Source organism: Mesitornis unicolor, unplaced genomic scaffold (assembly GCF_000695765.1).
Source record: "Mesitornis unicolor isolate BGI_N332 unplaced genomic scaffold, ASM69576v1 scaffold49303, whole genome shotgun sequence".
In the NCBI taxonomy this organism is placed as follows: Eukaryota; Metazoa; Chordata; class Aves; order Mesitornithiformes; family Mesitornithidae; genus Mesitornis; species Mesitornis unicolor.
In genome coordinates this window covers 113-25,237 of record NW_010177787.1, presented here as the reverse complement: position 1 = coordinate 25,237, position 25,125 = coordinate 113, and the positions used below count along the sequence as shown (strand labels likewise).

At 40.7% G+C, this 25,125-nt stretch overlaps 1 protein-coding gene across 1 annotated transcript in view; it reads right to left on the bottom strand.

Moving 5' to 3' along the window:
• ABCC5 (ATP-binding cassette, sub-family C (CFTR/MRP), member 5) overlaps positions 1–24,411 on the bottom strand; it is a gene marked incomplete at its 3' end in the record, with an annotated part of 36,801 nt that extends 12,390 nt beyond the window's left edge. The window contains exons 1-9 of the mRNA XM_010182201.1: positions 24,235–24,411; positions 10,508–10,665; positions 10,120–10,275; positions 9,253–9,400; positions 4,321–4,554; positions 4,040–4,213; positions 2,776–2,923; positions 2,157–2,305; positions 1,429–1,536 (exon numbers count right to left, since the gene is read on the bottom strand). Coding sequence (XP_010180503.1) covers positions 1,429–1,536; positions 2,157–2,305; positions 2,776–2,923; positions 4,040–4,213; positions 4,321–4,554; positions 9,253–9,400; positions 10,120–10,275; positions 10,508–10,665; positions 24,235–24,363 — 1,404 coding nt within the window. The remainder of the gene's footprint in view (positions 1–1,428; positions 1,537–2,156; positions 2,306–2,775; positions 2,924–4,039; positions 4,214–4,320; positions 4,555–9,252; positions 9,401–10,119; positions 10,276–10,507; positions 10,666–24,234) is intronic.
• Positions 24,412–25,125: the final 714 nt, after the last annotated feature.

Genomic DNA, 25,125 nt, shown 5'->3' with positions numbered 1-25,125 from the left:
AGAGGAGAGGTCACTTGGAGGGAAAGCGACTGACTCGTCCTGCATACCAATTCACCATGGAAGGAGATGGGATTACTTTTCACTTCAGCCTTTACCTTGCAAATTTTCCGCTGGGAAAAAGTAATCTCACACAAATTGAGCTGACCTACCTTGGGTTGCTTAACAATAATTAGTAAGTCATTAATTGAGTCCACTGTATCACATTTTCCACCACATCCATCAGTTCTTACAATCAACACAGATTAGGAAGAGATTTTTCACACAGTTTAATTACAAAATAAAATATTTTCCAATGACATAATTTATATTTTGAACTAAGACGCCTTTTGAAATTAAAGACCTCTGAGTTCTCAGTCTAATTTACTCTCGCAATTGCCATGCCCAAATCATACATTCCTAAGAGAGCTCATACTCATTTACACAGCCAAAAGGCCAGTCACATTTTTACTGTGATGTTATAGCACCCCCACCCTGCGTTACACTCCCTACACAGATTACACTGCTTACAGTCAAACTGGGAGATACTACCATTTCCCTTCTCCTTCTCTCTACCTCCCTCCCCCAAAAAAAACTCCCTTCAGTGCATTTGGATTTAAGAAAGCCTGATTTAGGCTCAGAAGACAAAACAAAAATGCTGAAGAGTAATGGGATCTCAAAACCATTCTGCAGATTCCATTCCTCTCAATCCCAGATTTGTTTCATGAATGCATTTCACAGAATCCATCTCTGTCAATGTTTGGGGAATCCTATTTGGAAATTTCTGCAAGGTGCAATGCACCCTTGTCTTCAAGAGAGAAGACAAACTAAAGGTGTGTGCTCTGAGTTCATACTAAAGCATACACAGAATTCACTTTGCAGGGATTGAAGGATGAGATAGGATTCCCTGTTATAAGGCTTTTAATTTTCTGCTAGATTTTGTTTTGGCAGATCACAACTGCATTTTACTCATATAGTGCAGTTTCAGTCACTTAATCTGGTCTGGAAATACAAAACCTCTGGTTTTCATGACTACAAATAAAACTCTCTTGGTTTTGTGCAAAACTGCCTACACGATACATGACATTTCCAAAATGAGGTTCATTAGCAAAACATTAAGTTTCACTGCAGACGTGTTGCGCTGCCTTTTAATGTAGACGGTCTTAAAAGGGAGTTTAAGATTTATTATACTGTGAGCCAGCTCGTCCTGTATCCCATTTCTTACAGTGGCCAACATCATCAAAATCCTAAAATCATTAAATAAAAATATTTTCCTTCCCACACTGATACCATCTTAAACTTCTAATATTAGTATAGAGTGCTAAGTGTAAAGAAAAATAACTCCTCAGACATTAAAACAACATTATCTTCCAAGTGTTCCCTTAGCATCTATGATACACATACAACACCTCACACTTACAGTTAAAATCGAAAGGCCAGATGACTGCTTACCTTAAATCTGTCGACAGAAACAGACGCCTCGGACAGAGACTTCACTGAGAAAGGTGTTACTTTTAGAGCAAAAGTCATTGAGTTAAAGACAGTGACCACTGTGAATGCCTAAAAACGAGACAAGAGCAAGCACATTTGGATGCAATATACTCACAACATCAACCTTTCAAAAGCTGAATTGTCACAGCAGCAATTCAAAGCCCATGGTCCAAGAATAACCATTTAAATATTCAACATATTCTCAAACAGCAGAAAACAGCACATCTACCCAACTCTTCCTCCAGTGCTTTGTAACAGACCAAGACAGACATCTGCAGTGTTTGGAGGTCTACCAAAAGCAGCAGCTAGCAAATTCTGCATTAACCTATCACTTCTGAAGCCTCAAGTTCAAATCCTGTTTTAAGACAAATTTGTGCTGTTTGCATCCAAGCACACTGTAAACCAAAACCAGCGAGTAATCCCAGTGCCCTGTGTGAACAGCAAACAGGAGTGCTGGTTTACTTTCAGCTCCAAACCTGTTCTGGGGAAGGTCAGGACTGAACACCGAGAGCTTTTTGTGGAACATAAAAGACCACATCTGCTGCTGTGACACCCATCAGATGAACACTTCTGTGAGCAAGGCTACAGCCTGGTCACACAAGCACAGTACGTGATGAAGAGAAATGGCTTAGCAGAAAAGCAATTGTAGCAATACAGTACAGAATATTTTTGGTACGGCAATCAGTCACCTGAGCTGCTGTAAGGTCGTAGCCAAGGATCATATGGACAGAAAAGGTGACCACGCTGGCAATGACCACAACGATGGGAGCCACGCCCACGGTGATGCTCTGGAAGTAGCCCGCACGCTCTAAGATTTTACGTTCTTCCTCACGAATTTCTAGAAATATAAACATTTGAAGTATGATTCATGGGAGTGCACACATAACAGACACTACCGCAGCACTATAAAGACTACCTATTTCTTTACACTTGAGCATTCATCATGTTATATACCTTCTGATAAAGACCACTGTCACAGAGAAGCAAACTTTAACGGTCCATAAATCTCCATTAGAACAGAGGTCTCTCTTTTAAAATGGAGCAGCCAGCACATTTACTAAATGATAAAAATTGAAACAAAATTTAAAAATTCAAGATTAGCGCCAAGCCACAAACACCATTATGCTAGAAGGTGAAATTTTAGAAGCAGGACTGTTTGTCCAACCCATCACACAACAAGGAGAAAGCCTGAAGGATTAAATTGTTACATTGCACGTACATCAACAGCTAGGGTACTAAGCTGGGAGGATGCACCAAGCAATGGGACATCTGCACAAAAGGAAACATTTAGAGATTATGGGAACTCACTTTGAACATTCTGAGAAAATGGTTTGACCCAGGCATACATCTTAATGAACTTAATGTAATTAAGAACTTCATTCATCTTTTGCACACGCTCATCCGTTGTTGATACACATTTTCTTCTGAAATAAGCTGTGAGGCGCGATACAAACATCTGAAACAAAAGGCAACACAGCACAACATTAATGGCAACTCAGAAAGAGCAAGTACATTTAACTGCTCCTTGTTACCAGAGAAAGCCAATTTTGAAGCCAAAAAAGGGATTCAGGGACGGAGCAAGGCAGCTGTTGTTCTAACAAAAGGTTATTCACATCCTCCCACCCTATCTGCACCGAGCACTGGACTCACAATAGCAAGTTAAACAAAAAACTGGTGAAAATAGAGGTGTAGACTTCTCTACCACACACCAGTGTGATGAAGGTGGTAAAACAGTTTTAACGTTTTACTAAAATAATCTGAAAATAAGGAGTTGTTCACTTGTTTCTAAGTATCTGCTGATCTTACACTCATCCCCTTCCTGGCCTGAAATTCAAAACCAAACACACTACTTCAGGAAGTTTTCAGCTCTTTGCACACTCCTACAACCTCTTTTGGAGTTCCTGCCAAAGAGACAAGGACTGCTCAAAAGAGCTGGTAAAGATGATCAAACTCCACTCCTCATTCCCCTCTTCAAAATATAATTCCCATTATTTTAATCCTTGCTGTTGGCGACATAAATTGGATCAAAGTGGACCTCACAGTATTCAGCCTCCATGCTTTTTAAAACCTGTATTATGAATACAGTGACAAACCCTCAGCGGCTGTACAGGGCATTTTAGAGACAAGATTATTTTGGCTTGAAGTGGCCTCAGCAGCAGTGGAGGCAGGGGTAACTGCTCAAAAACACCCTCTCCCAGATGTGGTGCTTTTCAACATCTGTTGAAATCAAGAGCGATGTGCTCATGCAACACTGAGCACCTGCACACAAACTGGAGACCTTGTGTCCTTCCAACACCAACCACAAGCATCTGAGCATGTTGCAGTTTAATTTAGCAATACATATTTATCTCAGACAAATCTACCTGCTTTCCTATGTCCACTTTCTAATTTTCTTTGCCATTTTGAGTTTCCTCTTTCCAAATTTCTGCTTCATACACCATCTTCAGAAACACCTTCAGTAACACGCAGCGCCATAAACGGGCTAAACGAGCACAATTCAACACCTTCTGTTCAGAACTATACATATGTCTGGCCTAACAAAAATGGCCAAAATTAACTCTTTCCAACTCACCATTGCTGGGTAGAAAAGGATGAAGATGGCAGAGCCCAAGAAGCCTGTTGGACCCAGAATAATCACATTATAAACCATTCCCAAGATGGCCACAATAGGGCCGCCAGCCAACAAACTGCCAACTGCAGCAGCTTCGAACATCCTTTGACCGTCGTTGGAACATACGTTTATGAGCTGAAAAGTACACATAACAGATTATTTAGATACACAGCTCATTCTCAAAGGAACACATTGCACAGGCTTTTCCACACTGCAATTTCTAAACTGATGCTGCAGCTTACCTCTCCAAGAGACTTCTCCTTGATGTTTTTCAGCTTCAGAATTTTCTTAAACGCCATCGTCAAGACAGCTCCACGCAGTCTAACCCCCGTGCGGTAATTCAAAGCCCAGGTTAGCGCAAGGGACCAAGATCGCACTATTTCCGTCATAAAGATGCCAAAAACTAAAAACAAGCTGTACTGCAGGTTGGACTCACTCTGTTGGGTATACTCCAAAAGATGTTTCACAACGAACGCCTACAGGAAGAAATGCAAGCGTGCATGAACACCCCATCATCCCAGGAGACCATGCAACAACTTTATGTTAAGTTAGAAATAAGTGGGCTACTTTGCTTTTAAAAGAGCCATTTGAAATAGAAAGCATCTTCTTTCTAGAAGTCAAAGGTGTCAATATAAGAAGGACTGTAACACAAAGCCCTGCTGAGAGCCAAGCGCCACGTGAAATTTAGTAGAGTTTAATTTGGAGCCATATTCCTCGCAGTACGCTTCTAATCCTCCGTGTCTTCTAACTTAACATAAATCTGTCAGTTAGCTGAAAGCAATGCATTATCATAGAGTTTTAAAATATAGTCACTACTTATACATCTGCACACATTAAGAAACATTCCTTTACGTGACATTAAGACCTTTTTTATTTTATCTTTGGTTTGCTTCAAACGTGCTTATTTGATAAAAAGGAACAATGTACCTACAGTTGTAGAGGGGAAGAGTGAGAAGGACATTTGCAAAACATTCCTGGAAATAAACATCAGCAGTTTAATAGTAAAGAAAAAAACAAGCATAAAGCACAAGGTACGCAATACCACAAATCATTGGGGACAGGGGAGAAAAAAAAGAGACAAAAAAATTAACCATTCGATCCCTCCCCATACCCTCTCCCCCCAAAAACATAAACACTTTACCTCGGGAATCACATTTCAAACATCACCTGCAGAAAGAGGACAGCCCCCAGAACCACTGATCCCCACCTCCAGCTCATGTGGTCCAATGGCACAATATAACATGATACAACTCAATCACCAGCAATATTAAATACTACTGACTGCAAAATAATAGGCTTTTATTTGAAATAAAGTGCCATCTTAAATGGTAACATCTCAAAAACACTGTACAACAGGTAGAGCATTGAATAAACATACAATCTGCACATACAGGATCATTATAAAGGGCTGATATCTAACAGTCAGTCTTAGCCTCTCACAAACTAGATTTGAAACTACACACAAAATTATAAAGATACAAAACCGGGAAAGTATTTGTTCATGAAGTCCAAAGAAGTCAAACTTGCAGGTGCCAACAGAGGAGGCTTCCGAGGCTGCACAAATTCTGAAATCTGCTTTAAAAAGTATCCTACAGCAAGGCTTCACAGGCAACAAGAGATTTCCTAGAGAGCTTTTCAACAAATGATGCTTTATGATACCGGTGCTTTTGATATGCGAGTACAGAGCAGAGAATTACCTTTGCCCACAGTAAAAAGGAACAGAAAAAAAAATAATCTGAGACCAGAGAAAATATTCGAGAAGCCTTTTGCGTCACAGTCCGTTGAAGTCCTCTTGGCTAAAGGTTTTGCAAATAAGAGTTCTGTATAGTTTGAAGAGACAGGGAAAAAACAAAACCCCACTACTTCAGAGGTATTGATAGCTATAGCCCAGCACCAAGTAACAGAAAAAATGGAGATCAAATTCATCTGTTCTGAGGAAAATAATTCTGCAAGTCAGAACCAAGGAAACATGCTGTAATTAATTTTGTTCTCTTTTTCACAGGTGTGAATTACAGCCAGATGTTCATCGGGTTCTAGAATGGCCACTGAGAAAATTTACATACCGATCCCTGAACAAGTGTGAGGAGCTCGCATTGCATCCCAACTTGCTCCTTACTTGGATTTAGTTTTACATCGACTGTTTGGACCACAACTGCACACAGTCTGCAGTTACTAAGGAGATTACTGCCTTCTTTTTCCAGTATTCACTCCAACACATGCAACCGAGTCACTGAGCAATGGGGGTGAAAATCCCCCTTTTTCCTCACGAGCTGTAACTCAGCATGGTCGCAGACTGCAAGCATTTTCTCGCACACCACAGCACTGCTGAAAGTCTCCGAGAGAGGATGTATAAAGATAGCAGATGTTTCCTGGGGTCTCATTCCTCCCAAAACTTTCTAGTGCCATTTTTCAGCACTATTTATATAGATTCAGCATCTCCCATGATGAAACAGGGACCAGCTTACATTATAACCCCCTTTTTTTTTTTTCCCGGAAGAAAGAAAAAGAGGAAACAGCAGATTAAAGAATTTTGAAAAGGGAGGGGAAAAAAGTCACACAGAATTAACATTTACATCAGAACACATATTATTTGAATTCAAACTAGTTTAATGACAAGAACCCAGCACAAAGTTATTTATAAAACAAGAAAGTTACAGTACAAAAACTAAAACTCAGGCTAGCAGGGGGAAAAAAGGCTATTTTCCTATATTCCTGTGACTATTACGGTGGCAGCTGGTACTAGCTGCTCGGCTGTCTTAAGCATTCCCATTGAATAAACATTACCTTACCTTTGCTCTTGGCGGTGGCTCTGCCCAGCAGGACTGTCTCATTCTGACGCAGAAAACAGCCATCCTGGAAATTCTAAAGAACAGCTTCTGTCACTGGTCCCACTGCAGCGCCGGCGGCCCTGCTGCGGCCAGCGTGCGACAGCACGGCGCAGGCTGCAACTGGAGCCAACTGGGAAATTGGGAAACTTACCTCCAATCGCTTACCACTCCCCCCTCCAATACCTGACCAAACTGTCAAGCTGTACTCCACTAAGATAGCAAGTTTCCCCAGCTCCCAAACAGGAGGAATAGCTCTGAACAGTTGCAAACAGGTACATTGTTCAGACCTGGAGTTAAACTGATTATGTTTAGTAATCAAAAATACTTCTTTGCTCCTCAACCTGAACGTGAAAATTTTGGTAGCTGGTCAAATGGCAGCAAATATTCACTGGAGACACATAGCATCTCAGCTATAACACATTCTGATGGTTATTACAAGGCAGTCTGACACATGCAGCTCTGTCTCACCAGGTTACAGGTTTGGATACTGTGCCAGATGCAGAATTATCAAAATAAATAAAGGAAGACCCATAAAGGATCTGATACGTATATGTGTATATATATATATAAGTAAAATAAACCAACACAAAAAACCCCAAAACTCAAAACAAAACACACAGAGGAAGTTTGCAACAACTCCTTTCCAGTTATAACCACCACCATGCTCATTAGCGGAGTCAGAGCTGCTGGCTGGCATTTCAAGGTCATAGACATTCAATTAACATTTTTGAAGGTTAATATAGCGTTTAACTCCATTTTGATAATTTTTTACCAACACATGAGGCTAAGTCAAGTGCTTTTCGTGATCTCCCTTTCCACTTTCACGTGACTGAAAGGGTACAACACCACAAGAAAGCACTGATACTTCTGAGGAGACAGCATGGGCATATCCATGAGGCATGCCATTTTTTTAAAAACAGGGAGGAGGGATGGTAAAGACTTACTATTTTTCATGCCAAATGATGGAACCAAAGGGAACCAAATTTCTCTTATTCAGAGAAATTAACAAGGTTGCCTGCAAATGGGCAAGCGGCTACAGATGATTTTAAGTTCCCCAAACTGAGCACCAATTGCAGTGGTAGCCCCTAGCCTAGTCAAATCAGTTTGGTTTTCTCCTTCCCCTCGCAGTCTCATTCAGCTGAGACAAACTGAGGAAATTACACCACAGAAATTAGGGGCAACCCTGCTGCCAGTTCTTTGCTAAATTTAAAAGCAGCTACAAAACCCTGCAGTGAAACAATGACAGAAGCTCTTCTTGGGGAAAACTAGTGCTCTTAAAACCTTAACTGTGATTTACTGCTAATTACCAAAGTGTGTCCATATGCTTTATAATACAAGCTACTATAAATTATTACCAAGAAAACAATACGACAGAAACATTTATTGTTATTCATATTACATGAAACAAGGCAAACTTCAAAAAGGCTTAAAAAGCAGAACATCATTTTGATAAGACATTTAAAAGCAGGAAAACATTTTAAAAAGACATTTCACCTAACAGTCCACCCAAGTGTACTTACCCAAGAAATGAACCTTCAGCTTACCAGCACACTGAAATGTGTACTACTAGCAGTAATACTGCTCCTACTCCTCAAGGGAAATGTGTAGAGAATAAATTTAGTCAAAATTTCAACTGGAAATCTGCACAGCACGTGCAACAAACAGGTGACAAAAAAATGGCGTGAATGTCAAGTCCCATATGTTGTTATCTTCATTACGACCCATAGCAACAAACAGCAGCAGTTCCTAGAGGCAATAACGCACTCTAACACTTCTACATGACACCTGTCTGACCATGCTCTGTAGGAGCAGTAAAGACTACACCCACAGACGTCTTGAGACCTGCTCACGTTGGTTTTTAAGTAGCGCTCTAATCAAATTGTTTCGTTCCACTTCTTGAAGACTGGGCTATTCATGCCAATAATCTAAGATTAGTGTTTTATCAGGCTGAATTTGATTCCGAGATAAATTTACAGAATTGCAAAAAAAGAAAAAGAAAACAATTAAAAGACCTGCACATCAGAATTTTATGCAAAAAGACCACATATCAGTTAAGGAAGAACTTTAAACTATACTCAAAACCAAAGAGAAAAACCAAGTGTGCATTTCCTCCAAGATATCTAAACTCCCCCTCCCTTCGCCAAGAACTTGCCCTCAGTATTCAGCAACTGATCCACCAGCTGTAGGAAACCTATCTTGGATTATTGAATCACTTCGGAATTTTGCCCCAAAATTTCTAGCTAGTCAAAACATTTAAGTGATTCTGCAATGAAACCTTAAGACTTTAGAGTTGGCCATGAGATGGAGCCCTCTGGGGTTGTTAAAAAAAGGATGGATATTACTTACTGGTCCACTAAAACCCGCGAGCTGCGTGATCATCAGACACACTATGGAAATGATGAGCCTGGTGCGGCAGAAAATCCACACAACCCTCCGGAGAGAAGCATCATCGGGCCCGCTTTCGTTCAGTTCTTCCTGCCACAATCTCTCCAGCCTAATAAAAAGGGAAGTACCACGTTATAAATTTTTCACCATGAGAGAAGGAACAATCTCATGGGTTCTTCTTTGTGAACATTCCAAGCACTTCCTAGCTCAGAGCAACAAAAATTACTTTACTTTACTTACTAAAATTACCACAACAAAAATTATCAAGAGATATAAATACATAGTACATTCTGTGAGGTAAAGAGAAATATCTGCATCTTGAAATATCTGTATTGTGTTACTTCTACAGAAGCGAGGGATGAAAAACACAATGCCTTTTGCTTTGCCCAGAGTCTCTTTGGCAATCTTAATATACTGACTTGTCATAGTCTTTCCTTGCTGATCTGACAGAAGCGTTGTGAAGCCAAAACATGAGAAAAAGGTTATCCTGATTGGAAGATCTGGCCATATTCAAATCACCTTGCTATGTTCAGTATTACTTTTCACTTCATTAGCACAAGAATTTTTTTTCAGTGTAACCTCAAGAACTTTGTTTCAATAAAGAAACAGTTTAAAGACATACAAAAATCAGAAAAACAATTGCAAAACACTCCTGGAGACAGAATCCTCCAAGTTCACTCAAATCAGCAGGAGTACAGAAGTGATGCAGCAGGAAGAAAAAAAACATCAGTATTGCTTTTTTTGAGGCAATAGTATATCATTGCCTGTGCACTAACATATAAAAAAAGAGGAAACAAGAAAAAATAATAAGGAACAAGATGTCCCTACCTTCTGCAATTGACATCTGAAGACTCATGCCTTGATAAAGACCACACATCACCCATGAACAATTCCCCTTTCTTGTACGCTCTGTGGGCCAAAGGAGTGAGCCAGGAGAAGGTCATGCAGGAAAAGAGCCCAGCATTATCAACAGGGTGCTGGTGTCTGAAAGAAAAATCACAAACAGATGAAAAAGGAAACAGAATTGTACATCCCTGAGAAAAACAAAGCCTCCTCTCATTGAAAGTACTCAGAGTACCAAATGGCCCATGCCAGTCATACTTGCGAAACAAAATCTAATGTTTTCAGTACCAGTCAGCAGACCTACAGCTGCAGTCCTGCCTTGTGACTGGTTTGAAAAGCAAATGCTGTATCAGTTCTTCTGTAGCCTCCTTACTTGGAAGTTGTCCGTATGGGCTTCAGCGCGTTCAGACCATGGTGGTATTTGCCCTTGTAATGCTCTTCGTCCAGCATTCTCAGCTGGGAGTGCACGGAGGTGTCCAGGGGCAGCCCCTCTGCCCGAGCAGCTGCTTCCAAGGCATCCTGGCATTCAATCTGCTTTTACACAAAACACAGCAGAGTCAGGGTTCAAAACTGCATTTAAAGTCCACAACTCCAGCAACTTTGCATCTCTTTCTTCTGTAAATTACTGCCCAACAGCAATCACTACCATTTAAATATCTTAGAGGACAGGCTTCAGCCTGGCAGCAAAGACACAGAAGGCACAAATTCTAAATCTGCATCAGATCCCTGCCTTTGTAAAACATAAATTAATACCAGCTTTGTACCTGTGAATTCAAAGGATAAATGGACAGACCTGGTGCATCCTGCCACAGGAAATACAATAGAGGACAACAATCAAATCAAGCACCTATGACATCAGATCAGAAATTATGACTTATGCAGTGAATTAAGACACACATTCTCAATGAATTTACATCCTCTTAGTGTAATTTAGATACTCTTATCCACAGAAGATTCACATTATTTTCAGGATACTACTAAACTCTTCTTCAAAAATACCTTGGATTAGATAAAAAAACCCAAGTATGTCTTAGGCAGAATTGTACTTTCTTTTATCACATTTCATGCGTTTTCTTTTTTCTCTTAAACTAAAGTGAACAAAGACACCTTATTTTCCTGCTCCCAGCCACACTTCTCAACTGCTCAGCAACTTTATTAACTACCATTTAAAAGGCAAGCCTTATCTCAGGAGAGCCCCAGTGAAAGGCAGACCTAAATGCTAATCTAAGAGGAAAAAGGAACAGCAATGATATGGAGTAGCCAAAATATTGCAGAGTTCAAACAAACCTTTCAATCAGAAGCTAGACGTGGCAAAACCACCTGATGAGATCAGTTTGCTACCTATACTTGCAAAGGGCTCACTATCGGTTCTGCCAACTTAATAGACCATTTATTGCAGTACCACGTTACCCGTTTGTATTCCAGTGTTTTGAAATAGAGCTATTTTGTTCAAAAAAATCTCAGTTCTGAGGTAAAAATCTTCCTGGCTGTCTCACAGACAAGAGATACTGCGTTTACCTTCATTAGCTGCCTTACCACAGCAAAGTTACTTTATCTCCTCAAAAACAGCAAGTGTAAGTGACCTGTAGCTGCCTAAAAACATAATATCTGCAAGGCACTAATTGCAAATCAAGCACTTTGTTGCTTATTTCACATCATGTAATTTTTGCCAGAAAAGCCACCATGTATTGGAGATTTAGTCTGTGCCGTATTAACATGTAAGCATACAGCACGTTAAGAGACTTGGCTTCCACTCGTGTAGAGGTGAAGAACAGGAAATTGATAATAGCATAAATCTGTCCTTTATCTAAACAAGGCACTTAAATAGTTCCTAAGCATATCAATGATCACAGGCCTGATCTCATAAAACTTATTCACTAAACCTAAAGCTACGATTACAAAAGACGACAGCAAAGTAATAAGAAAACAAAATGACATTATGTCATGACACATGGATTGACTTGAAAATATGCAACACTTCAAATCTGCATTAAAAGACTTCTCACTCAATTTATATTAAATTACTGACTCCCTAAGGACAACATCTCCTTACCAAATCTAATTGCTGATAACATCCTTGTTTGTAAGCAATGCCACAGGCTATCTGCAGAATCATTGATTTTCAGAGCACACAAAAACTGCCTGTAACTTTATAAAAAGCCTTCCAAAACCAAAACTACCATATTTGTCAGCATAGAAAAAGTTTTTTACCACTTACAAAGAAGAATAGCTTTTTAATAAGAAAGCACAATTGCAAGACACTGTATTTTCAGGCAGTCTGAAGATAACATTCTTTAACACTCACTGTGAAAACCAATTAAACTCTCCAGAGCTGCTCAGCAGAATTCTCTCAGCAGAGGTGGAAAAGACACATTGATAAAAGACACGGGCACTGCCTTTAAAGGGCTTTATAATCTCCTGCCATACAGGCAAGTGCAAACCTCTAATCGAGAGCATTCCTCATCTCCATCCTGGCAAGGGTATCAAAATCTCACACGTATGACTATCCAGAAACAAATGCATTGCACTGGTGTAGAATTAAGATGCTAAGACAGACCATACAGTTGTGTGTCACATTAGAAAATCTTCAAAGAGTACAGTTTATCATGAAGAGACTCCTAAGCAGTTCCATAATACATTTATAGAGTGAAAGAATACAGTAGAAAATACAAGAACAACCCCAACACTGATAATTCAGGTTTATGAACCTCTATTATTTTTTCAGGTGCTCATCAAGTGGCAATATCGTCATTGCCTGCATGCATGAGAGTTTTCTTAGAAACTAAACCCCTGAAGAAGTCATTAGCAATGTGATATAACAGGCTCCAGCACTGCTCTGGAAATAAGCGTCTACTAAAACAACACTTGCACTTTCAAACAGAAATCGGACAACACTTTTTTCTAATTCAGCAACTCATTAATACACCGATACAAGAAATGAACCAGGTGATATAGCAGAGCTCATAACTCTAAGGAAATGCTCACAGAAACAAAACAAGCCTAAGTCAGATAGCACTAACTGCATGGGAGAATAATTCAGATATTTCTCGAAAAACAGCAGCTCACTACTCGGCATCATCAAAAAGGCCAAAAGACAATGAAAGATTGTTACAAAATACACAAAGAATAAAGCAGGAAACATTACCATGCCACTCAAAAAAAACCCTAGGGTTTGCCTCCTTTTTAAACACCAGCGTCAGTCCTCCATCCATTCAATTCAACATGGGTGTTATACTTAAAATCACTTTCCGTGAGTAATGAGAACAGTTGAGGTTGGAAGAGCTTTCACACAAGCATATATTTAAGACTTTTTGGCCGGAAAGAAGAGAGATGCAGGTATTTGAGAGGTCCATAAAGTCATGAATGGCAAAAAGAAGATAACTAGGGAAGGAGCACCAACTGTTCTTACAGCAGAAGAACTGGGGACACTCAATGAAATTAATGTTTTCCACAGAAAACACATCCGGGTACAAGTTGATCTGATTCAACAGATGACAGGGGAAAATTAACAGATGAAGAAAACATTTTTTATCCTGAGAACAATCCCTGAGAGTATGGAGAGTACTGAGGGAAGCATCATTACACGCAAGCTACAAAGCTGTCAAATACACAAGATGTCAGATGTAAGCAAGACACGAGTTCTATAGGAAGCAAGTGGGGCATCAGGAACACAATGCAGAAAGGCAAACTCAAATACATGAAACAGAAGAAAACTTCTGAAAACCTGCTAAGCAGACGACATGGCCATTTACTTCTGAGGATGGGGAGCAGGTGAAGAGAAAGGAGGGAGCAGTGTTGTAAATATGGGGAAAACAACAAATGAGGTCCTAGCGTTTCACACAGGCGATCGCATATTTAGCAGAGAAGGCAGCAGTTTATTGGTTTGACAACTGTAACATCAGATGACAAAAGAAGAGCCAGACAAGCCCAGAGGCCAAGCATAATAGATTTTTCCATCCCTTACTCATCTTGTAGAGAAAGAATTTGCTGTGTACACAGTCAACATCTGAACCAAAGCCCATCCACCATACAACTATGGTCTCCTCTTCCACAGAGCAGAGCATCTTCCAGGGCTCAGAACACTGCAGGGAAGCAGCTGCATCTCTTCTGGTCCTGCTGCTACCTGACACAAAACTAGGGCAGGCGTGTGAAGGCTTCTTTTATTAATCCCTGCAGCTGATACAGAATATAATAGCAACTGTGGTTGATTCACTACTACACAAAGTTTTATTTCAGTAGTAAAGAACTCCGAGTTGGTGATACTGCAAAACAGGAACTCCCACCTCTTACATTTTCAAGTTTCCAGTAAGGAGAGGCAAATGGGAAACCAATAGACCAGTACATCAGAGCTCAGGACCAGGCAGGTATATGGTGAGAAGGAGAATGATATGACCACCAGTCCTGCTCAGTGCTTACACCACACTCCATATTAGAACTTCATTCTGAGCAGCAGTTTAAAAACATTTAAGAGACTTCATTAAAGGGCTGGTGTTTCAAAACAAGAAGTTATTCATTTCTATGGGCTGGGGAAATACAGGATCAACTGTCCCAGTTGGTAAAGTCAAACCAAAGTCCATCTAAAAATGAAGCAGGTTTGCAGGTCCAAACATTATCACATCTGACATTGCTTGGTGAAGAGCAGGCACTCTATGAATTTCATATTCCACTAAAGAAATCTTCCTCAAGCTATTTAAGATGAGTTTGGTGTTATCATCCATCCATACCAGCTGTCTCCCTGGAGGAGAAGCAGCAAGAAGCAGACACTGTGCTAGATCAGAAATAATGGGTGTGAGGAAGGAGGTATTGAATCTTTACACTTCCATGCATTGACTGCAAATTTACACAGCACCAAGAGACCACCAAACAGCCTGGGATGCCTAGAAACTATGATTACGTCTTCCAGGATTGCTGCAATGGACCAAGTCAAGAAGTTTAAGGCTCCATTTTCCTCTACATCCTGATAAGTGGAATAGAAATGAGGCAGCTACTGGGAAAAACAGCTCTTCACAGCACCAACCATATATCCAAATACAGGAATAAGAGCAGCTGTGCTTTATTTCTCTTACATGAAAGGAGAATGAGCTGTTCAGAGGTGTGCTATCACTCACTGCAAGAGTTCAGAGATTCAACAGCTTAGAAGTGCACTCATTCACCCTAACACACTCTGTTACCCGTGACTTCATTACACAAGACATCTGCAGTTTCTCTTCTGGGCTAGGATTAGCAGAAGTTGAATTAGCATTTGAGTCATAGTTTCAAAGCTAGCCTGAGTTTATGCATCCTCAAATTACACCCGAGGTCTCCCAGCAGTGCGCGGCATTGATATTGGGGCTCTGTAGCCAAACAAGATCAGGGTACATGTGTTTGTGATGAGCCAATATATTGAATATTCTCCAGTCACAAATACTAAGCACTTGTACTTGACACAGAGTCCTTGCTGAGGACACGCATATCACCTCTAGGAGAGCCTGCTCTAGCAGTGGGGTTGGATTTTATCATCTTCAGAGGTGCCTTCCAACCCCTACCATCCCGTGATTATGATCAACTCTTCCAGCAACATTGCTTATTTGACCTTGCCCTTGAATTCTGGCAACCATTAACACTGAGGTGAGATGTTCTAAGCTCTGCTTTGGCAAATCCACTTATTCCTGCAATCCAAGCAATGCAGTTTGATGTGTACACATTCATTTTAGGATTCTGAAACAGTAGCTGCTGTGTATGCATCTGATTAGCAGCTGTGCACCTGCTTAGGCTTCTGATATACATGAATCCATGTTTTCTGTTTTGCATTAAACTAGTATTCATTATCTTGTAATCAAAGGATGTAGGATTCATTCAGAGCTGAGGTTGTACACCGATTATCCAGCACTGGTGCCACATAGCTCATGTACACTGAGAGTACAGTATCGGCAGACCTCTGTGGAATTGGAAATGATGATCAGCCTTAACTAGAACCTGCTCTACAGAATTAGCCCCCTACATGTGCTCTGACCACAAAAGTGGGGAACTCCTCACTAAGCAGATCAAACCAGCATAGCACAGGCTGAAGATTTGGCTCCTGACTTGCTCAGGTAATCTCTACTACCCTGAGCCACATGCAGACAGCCTGCCATGTGCTGGAGGTGTTCTTCCAGTAATATCCTTTACTCAGGTCATGCCAAAGCTAGGTCACAGCAGAATCTGCAGCAGTCAATTTCGTGTATCAGGAGCATCCAGGGAGCTTTTAAACTTCTGTGGAGTGGAGCCACCAGTGAAGGACAGCAGAAGCCTTGACACCATAGCATCCACCAAGTCTAACACAACAGCCTTTTATTCAACTCACCTTCCTATACCAACATATGCTTTCAAAAGCAAGGGACACCCCCCTCACATGGCAAATGAACAGGTAAACTCAAAGTAATCATGGCTCCAAACATGTTGGCTTTGAAACACTTTAACCTTAGTCCTCAAAAAGGACTGAAACACAGATTTTGTTTGGGGAACTGTTCCCAGTATGCAGTTCAAACTGCAGCTGACTACACCTTCACACTAGGATATGAATGTTTAAAAACTAGTAACCATCTCTGTCTCAAGGTATCAGAACTCCCTGCATGTGAGTGAGTGAGTTTTGACTCATTTCAAGTTAAGTTCTCCAGTAGTTTGGATAGATCCATTAAATCCTTCTGGCAACTTATAACTGTACATTGAGTTTCTGAGACAGCCATAGGGCAGAAGGTCTCCAGTATTAATATCGAACACAACAGAAAATACACTGCAAGCTTTCCTTCACTGATGCTTAATCTGTTCCTTACACGCTTCTGGTCATGAGCAGGCTGATTTACAAATCTGCTTTGGACAAAGCAACAGCAATCAGCAGTAGCAAAAGACAATACTGGACATGAGGTTTTATCATGTGGTTAAGACTCAGACAAAAGATGGTATGTGTGCTAAAGGCATGGCTGATTTTAAGTGGGAGCCATGAATTAGCCAGAACACCGTGATCCTCTAGAGAATGTCTATAGAGTGAAGGACTGCCTTTTTGCTCCTCCTGCTACTAAGTGTAAGTCTTCTCAAACAGTTAATGCCCCTCCAAGCTTCAGGTAAACTTTTGATATGTGACCAGCTGATGGATATGCTCCTTTCTGAGCTGGTAACATGTACATATATATATGGAAGACAAGGTAGATACATCACTTTTTCAGTGGTTAGGGAATCACAGAATCACAGAACGTTAGGGATTGGAAGGGACCTCAAAAGCTCATCCAGTCCAATCCCCCTGCCGGAGCAGGAACACCTCGATGAGGTTGCACAGGAAGGCGTCCAGGCGGGTTTTGAATGTCTGCAGAGAAGGAGACTCCACAACCTCTCGGGGCAGCCTGTTCCAGTGCTCTGTCACCCTCACTGAGAAGAAGTTTCTTCTCAAATTTAAGTGGAACCTCCTGTGTTCCAGTTTGTGTCTGTTACCCCTTGTCCTATCATTGTTTGTCACTGAGAAGAGCCTGACTCCATCCTCCTGACACTCATCCTTTAAATATTTATAAACATGAATAAGGTCTCCCCTCAGTCTCCTCTTCTGCAAACTAAAGAGACCCAGCTCCCTCATCATCATAAAACGATCACAAACAACCAAATGAAGGATCTTACGTCAAGTTGGTGAGTACTTTAGCAGCAGAAGTTCAATGGTAAAACAACTCAACAGAACATTATTCTAACCAAGGCAATAACATCCAGTTCCTTGGGCAAACAATGGAATTTATGCATCTTCAGAAAGCAATGTAAGTCTTGGCTTCTGCACAGTCTAATAATGTTCAATTTTTTCAAAGATAAGGCCTGTCTTGTCAGTAGTTATATTAAGTTTTGCTTTCATTTGGCTTGAAAAAAAACTAAAAATAGTTAACATTCAGAAAAAAACATGCCTTCAGCACTTCACTTGTCTAGACTTCCCTTCTTGAGCTCATTATGTGAGCTTACCCCCGAGTTTCAGCTCTGCTGACCACACAACCTTCAGACAAGTTTCTGAAAGGACCACCAGAACAATAGTTCAAGACTGAACTTGAGAGCATTTTACATGCTCCTGATAGAGCTGCACTGGCTGCTCATCCCTTAAACACTCGTAGAGGGCATAGTAGTAAACCAAAGTACAAATGCTAAGGAAGGCAAAAGTTTCCATCTTCCTTGCTTCCCTTCCTGTTCACTGCTTGCAAAGACTGAGTACCATCCAGTTTACAATGGGGAAGTGCTCTAATGGTTTTAACAAGGGTGCATGCACAGATACTCTAAGCACTGTCAGGTCAGTTAAGTCACCGAAACTGGGTTTGAGGGATGATTTCCTTCAGTTCCATGCACTGTTCACCTTTGCCTCCTTCAGCATGGGGGTTTATGTGTTCCTAATACCTAACTTTCTTTTCTAAGGCCTTGGCTCCATTCACTCTCTTCCTGCCATCCCCCTCCTCTCAGCATGGCACATTATAGTGGCTGCTTTTTCCCCAGAAGCCTCTTGTAGTGGCTTTTCTTTGTCTGAGGGTCCCAGCCTACAGGGGGGAACCACTTGTTCTATAATAATGAACTGTAGAGGAAAACCTTTGCTCTGAAACAGCAATTACACACTCCTGCAACTCAAGGTTTATTAGCAGTGTTTCTATCCACCATACTGCATGTGTTCAGACACCATAGAGGAGCATGCCTCACCTAACTTAGCCTTTTACTTAAGGCTTTCAAAGATAAGTGGACAAGCATTGTTTCTTTCCTACTTCATACAGGAGTCAAGGGACAATACAAACAACTAAGTTCAATAGCATTAGTTTCCAATTCTATCCTAACACCCCCAGAAAATGCTCATCTCCTTGGAGTCAGACTGCAGCACAGCACACAAGTGTACTATGCTGCCAAAGCCAAAATTCTAATCCTAGGTTTAAATTACATGGATTTAATTTTATTGGTATATGCCTGCATCTGTGTCAGTCTTACATGTTTTATGGCAACAAAACTTAATGAGTCCTCTCACACCTTCTATGCAACTATAATCTGAGAAAATAAGGTATTAAGACAGCACTTGTGTGTAGTTTGTTTTTAACAGAGAGATTCTCAAGCTGCAAAGTGCAGCCATAGACAGAGTATGATGGCAGCAGTTACAAGTTTCTGAAATACATAAACACACGCATCCAGATGTGCTCTATTCTCCTAGCACAGCCAAACACCAGCAAGATGCTCAGCTGGGTGAACAACGTCTCGCATTTTGCCAGTCATCTCAATTGAGCGGTCAACTGCAGCTTCACCTTCTCATGCAGCGAGCACTGGCATGAGCTCAAACCACTGCAGCTTCTAGTCGTGATCTGAGCCAGCCATATGGCAACAACTTTGTGTTGAGACCAATTCAGAACACCTACAGCCCATAAGAGCCTACTCAGGCTGCGATTCTGTGTTTACTTAGTTATGAAAATATGAACATTCTGGAAAAATGCAGGGATATCCAGCAGCTTCAGCTGCAATTAAAAGCTTATAGTTAAGCTGTCTAGAAGGCCTGCTCTGAGCATGGAGTGCCAAAGCACTACTACCCAGGCCACATTCACATTCCTATTTTTGAACATGTTGTTCAGCACAGCTGGTTGAGACACTTCAGATGCTCCAGAGAGGTTAAGAGGCAGAGTTGATCTGACTATTGATAAATCACTTCAAAGCTATCAGTGCTTGAAGGATTTACATCAACTCCAGCAAGTTCTGATCACCTTCCTTGGCAAAAGCTGTCAGAGTCAAACCTGAAAAATAAGAGATCAAGGTGAGGACAGAAGTATTAGTAGAGCTCTGATAGCTAAAGTTAGCAACACATTTTTCCTGCATGTTTAAAGCAATCTCTGCAGTTCCACACTGCTCAGTCTTCAAACAGAGCAATGCACACATGAGGCTCACCACAGATGCAGTCATTGTGCTTCAGCAAAAAGAACCTAAAAACTACATCTAGTCAGAACCTAATGTGTAGGTCTGTGCCCCAGCACCGTTAACTTGGTGACTAGAATTTCAAGAACTGAGTTCTTGCAAGCATGGTATATCATGAGGACAAGCTGCTTCTACATCATCTTCTTTTGCTGCAAATATAATGGTGTAGGGGAGCAAAATACTCAGTCACCTGCTGTTCCATCAAGCAAGCATGAAGTCTACATTTGAGAAGAGCCTATTCCAAACCCACTTTAAGTATAAATTATTTCTCTTCTTCACCTGTCACTTTATAGTACATTTCATGGACACAATGGGATCTGCGCGCCTCCTCAGGACATGCTGCTTCCATGAGAAAAACTAAATACAATTACTTCAGATACAACTTGAAGGGTGTACAAACATTCCAAGAATAAGAATGTTAATCCCTTAATTTTTATTCACTGGAAATGTAACAGCCTCTTACAGACGAAGACTATTGACTACAGTGCTAGGCAGCAAGCACACCTAGAAGTAGTTATCTTCATTCAGAACAGCCATGCCCCCACATACAATAACCCCAATTAGTATGGTATGTTGCATTGGGAACATTATGTATGTAGTTAACCTATTTTGTAAGCTACATTAAGGTATCCAACAAAGACTTAAAGATAAATTGTTATAAGAACACACAGCAAAACTTATTCATTAAGTGAATATATGCATTTACAAGCCAAATAAAAATTGTTTCTTGAATTTCAGTCCCAGAGTGCCTATTTCAAAGGTTCAAATTTCTATGGCAACATTCCCATTAAGCACCAGGAAATCTTGGATTAGACCTACTTATATTACAGCATGATTTCAATTATGATTCCAGGAAGCCCATTTGAAAAGCTCCTGTCTTTCAAAGAAGTTATCTTCCAGGCTGTGACCAAACAACATTTAAGCTTCTAAGGAAAGAATTGCAGGTTTTTTCCATTATTATCATTAAGATGCATTACAGTCAGGAAGCCTGAACACCACCATGGAGGTTTCAGGACAGAAAGTACAAAGTTGAATATAACCTTTATGCAAGGCAAAGAGAGACATACAGAAAGACAAGACATACCTTGGCTCAGTAGTAAAAAAGGTGTTTCACCTACAAAGATCTTGATCAGGCAATCATCTGGTCTTGTCCACTTCTACTCAAGAAGCACATATCAAAATGCAGCAATGCAGGCAACAGGAAAACCAGTGAGTCATATTATTGATCAAACGTACCTGTAGGCCTGCCAGAAGTGGTGACCATCACCAGCAGTCCTTGACTGCCAGAGGCAGCATATCCCTGTATCCTCCTCAGAAAGAGCTGTGTAGTTCTACCTCACTCTAAGAGGTACAAGGTACCTCTGCAACATGTTAGCACGAAGTCTACGTCTTGCAGTATAATTCTGCTGCAAAACAGTCCCAAACCTGCATTCCACAAAGACCTGAAGTTAGTGGTGAAAAAACAGCCTTAATCTGCTTGGAGCTTGTTACCTGAAATGCAGATCATGCTCACAGCTTTGTCATTTTCTGGTCCAGCTAGTTCAAACCCTGAACTAAGTTTTCTACAAGAAATTTGTGAGTCCCAAAATTTCTACGATGGCACACTGGCCTCTGTTGTCCAAGTGACGTGAGCTTCACTATAGCTTAGCCCCACTGTCTGAACTGCTGTGGTCCTACCCTTCCTCATCACATCAGTCTTCCACTGTGCTGCCACCAGCTCTGCCAATATGTGCCAAAAACCAGCTTAGGCATCTGATCCAATCCAAGTTTCATAAAGGATAAAGTAGTGAAGGACACAATCTCTTCTCTCCTCTTGAAGCACTGTTTTAACAGCTGAGCTGTAGCTTCCACCCTTTTGTTACAGGCCAAGACAAAGCACTTGACCAAAGAGGCAAAGCTCAGTTTTATGAGAGAGAAGTCTTTGCTTATCTCGGTTATCAAAAGTATAAAGTATTCCAACAAGTGATAAGGCAAAGAAACCAGAGCTTGTTTCAACTAGAAAGTAAGAAGCTCAGTACACATGAACATATAACTTAGATAAGGTGTTATAATACAGCTCCTTTTACTTAACTTCAGTATTTTGCAAGCAAGCAGGATTTAACCTCACTGACAAGCAGCAACATATTCACAGCTGGTTTTGTTCACTGATTATATACACCAAAGCTATAAGGCTAGAAAACAAAAAAAAGAGTACCACTGTTTGAGCTAAAAATAAACACAACCCTAGCATACTGAGCAAGACATCTAGCCAGTAAAATGGGGGACCTGTCAGAACTGGCCGACTCTGCTAGCAGGAAAACTTAGGTTCATTCCTCTACTCAAATAAAAAAACAAACGTAAGAACTAGGGTGAGCCATTTACTACAATCAGTAATCACAAATTTTATAGAAATCCTGTTTTGCAATCAGTTTTCTGGGTCTACTACCCTGCAGTCACAGGCAGCAAATCAAATGCCAGAGGTAGAAGGGCAAACAAGACTACAACAACAGACTTAGGATAACCTGGAGCTGCCTCAAAGTTTGATATTTTAATACCATGGTGTACAGATGCGCAGACTTTCACAAAAAAACCCACATACACTGGTTTGATTTTATTAATTTAAAATGTTGAGGTAAAAATAGGATTTCATCTTCAAGAGTTAAACCAGGCATCAACACAACTAGATGCTGTAGACCAACAGGCAGAGATAACACGCTATGATTACCACTTAACTCCACTGTCACTGGTCAGGAAACAAAGCTGCCCACCAATGGCATCCCTGTTGTCACCAGTGATCTGGCAGAGCAGATTTGCTGCTGGATAGTGTACATGGACAGCACGCCCATGACATCAACATAATAAATGGCATTAAGAAGCTGCACGGTGACTCCAGAGGGCTCTTACTTCTGCATCAGTGCCTGCTCTAATGCAATCAGACTCTCCACCTTCCCCTGAACACTGTCAGCAATCATCTGCTGAGTCATAGAGCCTGTGGGGACACCAGGAGCTGCAGGGCCTGCAGCTGCAACCTGCGCTCAGCCTGCTGCAGAGCAGAACACTCCAATCCCAAGCACACAGCAGTGCAGCACTGTCAGCCCACATAAACACCTGGCAAAACCCTTTAAACCCCAGTGCAACAAGGTAAGCCTTATATGAAGTACATAATATCTTAGCATCTAGCATAAACACAGTAAAACTTAAGCCTTAAAAAACCCCACAGTCTTTGCAATTCCCCCACACAAATAAGGCAAGTTCCCCTATTCCCACCCTCTCACACCAGGGCAGTCACAGGTGTGCCCAGCACCTCGTCATTGCAAAAATCAGACACTGGCACATGAAGATTATTTGTCTGGCTTCAGAAAGTCCCATATTAGTATTTCAAGACAGTTAAGTTTCAAGGTTAAGAACAGGACACCCAAGAAAATATTTCACTGCTAGCATTCAGGGCAGCTCACACTTAACCTTCATCAGCTGGCACAGGTTATCAGTTTCAGACCATACCTTTCTCCACTGTGGGTGTTTCCATTTATCTGAATATTTTTCTGCCCTAGAGCACTTTATAGATACATTTTTTTCAGTGAGAACAAGCTCTAAAAATTAGAATCTCAGAACATGCAAGCTCTAAGCCAGTGGATATTTCAAGATCCAGCTCTCAAATTAAACTAGAAGTAATTATGACTGCAGCTCACCATGCCAAATACACAGACACAAGAAGCAGTATTCAATACAGATTACTTCTATCTGAGGGGAAAAAAGTAAAAGTCTTGCTACTAGAGCAAACTAGACATCTGCTTTAGAAAATTAATCCTTGGGAAAAATACATGGCATAATTAAGAGCTTTTTCAGCTGCCAGCACTGAATGATGCATGATTTGTGCTGAGCTCTTCACTGTTCTTACTTGGTTATGATAACTCTCTTAGGTACAAACACTTAAAGCATTTTCTCGATTCACATCAAGATCTGAATACTAGAAAAAAGTTTGGTTTATTCAAATGCTACTAAAAAGCCACATTTAAAAGTGAAAAATGCTTAGTAAGTGCTCAGACTTGTTACTAAGCCACAGTACCCCTTGGAATGACCTCTTCCAAATATTCATTATTGACCTTCAGTGCAGTTAATCTATATAGAGCTGGCACAGCAAAAAGGCTGCTGCTGCATGTAATTTAATAAGCATAGACTGCAACACAAACAATGAAAAAACAGACTGACCTTATGTTTAGCATGCTGAAATTTTGACCCTTCCTGCTCTTCATGCTGCACCGAGTCAGCTCTCTCTCTCACACTTCTATACCCAGGACTGGGTATAATGTACTCTTTTCCTATGTCGATGTCTTTCATCTTCTGTAAACGCCAGGGTTTACACGTGTATTTTCACCTCAAATATCTGAAAAATAATGAAATTCCATTTTGTTATATGCTATACCCAACACACAAGTGCCTTTCAGTCACTTAAAGTTTATTTTTTAACTAAAAATCAGAAAGCAACTGTAAAAGAGTTTTATTATAACAGGACTTGAATAATGTGACTTTGGAAACCCACACAAGACTAATTTCTCCTGAACTAGTTTAAACATACCCTGAGGTAACCAAATACTACAATTACCAGAGTACTGTCGTACTTCCTCCCTCAGAACTCCAAAATACAATTATGCAATCTGACAGATTAAAGTGATAGCTACAGTATTGAGTTGAACCCTTGAGAAACGTGACTTGGAAGATCAAATCTCTGAAATCTTTTGTTACTGTTTGCAGTTGCACATACCCAACAACTTACCGGTACAAAGTTTTGCAAAAACTGATGTCTCTAGAGACGGCAAGTGATAAAATGAGTCATTCCACACACACTCTAGAGAAACATATATCCCTCCTCTATAGCGTTATTCACTTACACCATAGGCTAGCACTATCATTAAGCATGAACATGCACAGGAAGGAGTCACATCTTCAGTGCTGCAGGTTTGCCCTCAACCTATCAAACTGCACCATAAGGTCAGGAGGAGAATCAGAGTCCTGAAAAGAAAAAAATCACCTCCCACTGCAAGATACAGTTTTATTACTCTGCTTTATTGCCTTCTGTCACTCTCCTTAAAACTAACACAA